The sequence below is a fragment of the Macrobrachium nipponense genome, chromosome 35, assembly GCF_015104395.2.
Source record: "Macrobrachium nipponense isolate FS-2020 chromosome 35, ASM1510439v2, whole genome shotgun sequence".
NCBI classification, from domain to species: Eukaryota; Metazoa; Arthropoda; class Malacostraca; order Decapoda; family Palaemonidae; genus Macrobrachium; species Macrobrachium nipponense.
In genome coordinates this window covers 7,037,029-7,042,620 of record NC_061096.1, presented here as the reverse complement: position 1 = coordinate 7,042,620, position 5,592 = coordinate 7,037,029, and the positions used below count along the sequence as shown (strand labels likewise).

At 34.8% G+C, this 5,592-nt stretch overlaps 1 protein-coding gene across 2 annotated transcripts in view; it reads left to right on the top strand.

Moving 5' to 3' along the window:
• LOC135208412 (uncharacterized) overlaps positions 1-4,896 on the top strand; it is a 55,587-nt gene extending 50,691 nt beyond the window's left edge. For both annotated transcript variants that reach the window (XM_064240549.1, XM_064240550.1), the window contains exon 5: positions 3,724-4,896. In XM_064240549.1, coding sequence (XP_064096619.1) covers positions 3,724-4,215 — 492 coding nt within the window. In that variant the 3' untranslated portion in view covers positions 4,216-4,896. The remainder of the gene's footprint in view (positions 1-3,723) is intronic.
• Positions 4,897-5,592: the final 696 nt, after the last annotated feature.

The window sequence follows — 5,592 nt, the reverse complement described above, 5'->3', positions numbered from 1 at the left end:
CGCCCTTCCGCCGCCACTCTGTCTCTCTTGCCAGTGTTGCGGATGACTAACGAACCTCTTGAGGACATTCGGGGCCCCACGCACCAACCGAAGGGTACCACTGACGTGAACACCTGCTTCATACAGTTCCTGGGCCAGGGATACCAAGTTATAATAATTATCCATAAACAGGTGATATCCCTGGTTATGGAAACGTCCCACAAGATTGAATACAGTGTCACGCAGCGTGAAGAAGACCCCGGTATACACTGAAAAGTCCACAACGTATCCAGTGTTGGCCTCGGTAATAAGAAAGAATTTCACACCATATTTCTTTGGCTTCTTGGGGTTATACAACTTTTATACGAAGACGTCCTTTGTAAGGCATCATCCCCTCATCCAAAGACAGGTTCTTTCCAGGAATCACGAGATTACTACACCGCTCACGGATATAATCCAACACTGTGCGCACTAAAATGAGGCGATCACTGTTATTACCGGGGTATGGCCCTTAGGTTAAGGAAGGGTTGAAGTACTTGTCCAACGCCAGGGAAAATTATCACGGGACATAGCGCCAGGCACATTCGGCATACATAAAAAATAATTTCTCCTCCAATATTGCCTGATGTCGACAGCAGGTGTCATACCAAAATAAATGTGGAGCCCCAAAAAATGCGCCATGTCAATGAGGTTGTAACCCCGCCAGTAATACGACAAGGTCGTCCTCAGCTCATACCGGCAGTACCGAGCGTAGTCCACCGTCTCGTGTACCAGGTATTCCAGCAATTCCCGCGTCAGGAAAAGCTGGATGAATCCCAAAACAGTCAGGGGTACTGGTACAGTCATCCCAGGGGTTGCCGTGAATGGGTGCAAATTAGGAGGGGTAGGGTCCTCCGTCCACCCCTCATCACTCTCCGACGACCGACCTTCACCTTGGCTGGCGCGACGAGCCGACCTTACCTTGCTACAGTGCCCGTGCACGCCACACGGGTGCTGGGCACTGATATTTTGCACAGCTATTATACCCACCCCCTCCCCTTGGCCCCATCCCACCCTCACTTTTAGGCCCTCACCTTTCTGTATCGTCCTCTGCGATAAAAACTTGACCCCGTATCCCCACCCTCCCCCTCCTCAGATTCCCCCTCGTAAGCACTGAACCCACTGAATTCGAGCTCACTTTCGGGATGTGAGCCTCGAACGGACATTGGGGGCATATATTCATCCTCACTTTCATCGGGACTGATGTCCTCATCACTCGATGACCATCCGCCATCAAAATGAGGACGGCCTTGAGGCGTGGGGTCATGCTGGGTGCTTGGCCCCTCGCCAGCATCCAGGTCCAAAACTCGCCTTACACGATCCCTTCCGACGGGTAAAACGCGCCTTTCGCGGTTCACACGTCGTTGAGACATATCTATGAATGTCCTGTAGCAACACAAATGCTCAAAGTCTCGCACAAGTCCAGAAAAACACGCTTTTCACGAAAGATCGCTATCGGATGGTGCGCTACTGATGCTGGCTGGAGCGAGAAGAAGGGATATCGCGCATGCGCACTTGGGTCACGCTTCAAAACAAAACAAGGCCTTGGTCCGTGAACTCCCAGCATCCCCCAAGGCGCGTGATTCAAAAGTTTTAGGCTGGTAGGCCTATAAGTATTTTTCCGCGAATTTTTTAAAAAAACTTTTTGTATGTCGACGTAAAATACGTCCAGTCGGCACCCGAGAGACAATTTGTCTCGACGTAAAATACGTCCAGTCGGCGTTTAAGGGTTAAGGAAAAGGTTGAAAAAGATTAGAAAATTCTCTTTAGAAAATTTGAAAGTGAGCCAAGAGAAAATTGAAAGGAGATATGATGTTAGGACTAAGCTAAGAAGTTTTAGTGTTAGTGTTAGTGTTCTTATCTGTTAAGAGATTTCCCCTCACCAATAAATTTCAAGGTCCTTACAATATAATTGAGAAGTTAAGTGATAGAACTTATGTGATTGAAACACGAGAAAGAACATGACTAAGGAAGATACATGTGAACCTCTTGATAGCAAATGGCACCTCAAACGTGAAGAGTACAACGTCGTTACATCGTTATATATATATATATATATAATATATAATATACTATATATATACTATTATATATATATATATATATATATATATATATATATAGATATATATATATATATATATATATATATATATATATATATACTATATATATATATATAGTATATATAGATCTATTATATATATAGATATATATATATAGCTATATATATATATCGATAATATAATAGATTAGATATATATATATATATATAATAATATTTTAATATATATATATATATATATATATTATATATATCTATAATATATAGAATATATATTACTATTATATATACTAATCTATAGTATATTAGAGATAGAGATAGATATAGATAGATATAGATATAGATAGATATAGATAGTATATATATAAATATATATATAGATATAAAATATATCTATATATATATATAGATTATATATATATATCTATATCTTATATTAATATATAGTATATAGATATATAGATATTATATAGATATATAGATAGATAGATCTAGATATATATATATATAGAATAATATATATTATATAAGATAATATTTATATATATATATTATATATATATCATCTTATTCTATCTATCATATATCTATCTTATTATATCTATCCTATCATATATATCTATATAGATATAGTATATATATCATCTAAATATATATATCTATATATTCTATATATATAGATATATAGATATATATATAGTATATATAGATAGATAGATATAGATATATATAATAGATATATATATATTATATATATATAATATATATATAATATATATATCTATCTATATCTATCTATCTATATATCTATCTATATATCTATCTATCTATATATCTATATATAGATATATATATATATGATATATATATATATATAGATATATATATATAGATATATCTATATATCTATATCTATATATATCTAATTTATATATATAACTATCTATATCTATGCTATATCTATATCTATCTATATCTATCTCTATCCATATCTCATATCTATCTATATCTATATCTATATCTATCTATATCTATCTATATCTATATCTATATCTATCTATACCTATAATCTATCTATATCTATCTATACCTATATCTATCTATATCTATATCTATATCTATCTATATCTATCTATATGTATATCTATCTATATCTATCTATATCTATATCTATATCTATCTATATCTAGATATATCTATATCTAGATATATCTATAGATATATCCATATAGATATATATATAGATACATATATATAGATATATATATATATATACACACAGTATATATGATATTAAATATCGTGCACAATTTTTCTTTGGCAGTATTCAAATCGTGAATTTTCATGTGTAGGATGTGGGAGTATGAGCCATTCTATGAATATAGCTGTATAACGAACTGCAAAGTCTTTAGTATGTTAATGATTCTACTTGAAAGTAAGGGAATTCGAGACATTGATTGACTCTACACCAACTACAGGTATTCAGATTTTTCGTCATCAGGATTATTCCTTCAGCCATTTTTTCCCCGAATTTTTTTCCATTGCTCCCTACAAAGCATAAGGAATATTATGATCTCTTACTTTTTTTTTTATTATGAAACCATTCAGTGAAGCATTCTAAAATTTACCTTCATTTGCAGCACAGTGAAATTGTCAATTGCAGTGGAGAAGCTTCAACTGTTGCTTTCTTCGATCTGGAATGGGACGGTTCCACTAAAGGGCGAATTCATATCCTGATGCCTTCCAATACTCCTTTGGCACAGCACTTCAGAGCTGTCTGCACTGGGGAATTAGGACTCACGTACATAAACAGGAAACTCGTTCGTGCAAGTGATACTGCAATATCATGTGAATCTTACAATGTCAGTAGTACACAAGAAGGCTTACGCCATTTGAGGCTCATAAATCTAAATGATAACTTGTATATGTGTGTACCTGAAACTGGAACCATTTGGATGGTACCGAATGGCTCATTCCAGATTGTAACTTGTTCAGTAGGCTGTAATCTGTATCCTCAAGTTTTTGGTAAAGTTAAAGATGACATTATAATGTTGAGTAAAGTTGCAGAACGGTTACGAAAGGGATTCAATGACATTAAAATTGTTGGAAGTGGTGTTGTTTTGCAAGTCTGAAACTCAAGGTCTAATTGAAAAATTTCGTCTCCATATCCAATTATTATGACATAACTAAAAGTAAGTCCTTTTATTGCCTTGTTTATAATTTTGTAGGGATCTAATTCACTGCACTGTATACATTATCATTTGATATAAAGGTAAATAAAGATAGAAAAGTGGGGACATCTTGACTCAATGGGAAATAACTTTTCAGCTTTTTAATCACATTAAATCTAGGACCTCTAACCTTGTGGAATGCAGTTCATCATTAAAATGGCATCTCTGAAATGGCTTGGAAATTGTTTAAAATTTTGCTAGAAAGGAAGATTACATAGATTTTGAAAGTTGATGAAGCTGCATGTAAATGATCTTTCCGTTACAAATTGCATTAGCTTGTCACAGCTCCTCAGGAAAAAGGGACAGAGGGTATTGTACTTCAGCCAAAGCCGCCGAGTTTGTAGCTTGCACCACTCCTAAGTGACCCCCAAAGATTTACGTAAATTTTTTTACCAGCATTTTATCAATAATAATTTATACATACCAGAGCTCAGATTAAATGTTTTTCCTGAATACTTCCTTATAAAAGCAGACTCAATTGTATTCCTGTTAATATAATTATTACAAAATAAACATTTCTGCTGCCTTTGTAAAATCGATAGCATGATGAAAATTACTAAGGTGAATAAAAATGGAATTACACTTTTCATCAGCAAAATTAACCCGCAATTCTGTCATAACCCAACCAAGGTGACTTCTCAATTGGAACTATAATTCCAGTTCTTAATTATCACATAATTATGGACAGAATTAAGGTCTGTCAAAGCATGCAGCCATTCACTCTGGCACATCCCTTAACCTGAGAAATACTATCTGGAGATATTTAATATCACTTAACGACAACGCTCTTACATATATGACTTAGGACTCTGCACTTAATCATCTGTCAGAGTACTCTGTGGTGGTTTACTCAACCTATCGCTTCCAGTTCTCAATTATGTTTGGGAATTTTATAAAAACAATGCATTTTGTAGAATTTTACTCTAGAATAAAAGATGAGCAATATCACTCAGATGAGCAATTGCACCAGGGGTGCAGTCCTCCCAGAACTTTGCGGAGCTCTGCGATGACATCTCTTCTATGTTTTTTTATGTAAAACTCTCTCTCTCTCTCTCTCTCTCTCTCTCTCTCTCTCTCTCTCTCTCTCTCTCTCTCTCTCTCTCTCTCTCTCTCTCTCTCTCTCTCTCTCTCAATGTTTCTATCTAACTAGCTAGCTGCTTTCTTTCATCTCGAACTGTTAGGCCTATTTGAAAAATAATAGACCAGCAATTAGAAAGTTATTTTATTCTTTACTTATTTTCGTGTCTTTTTAACTTTAGGTAAAGAACTTGTGTTTAT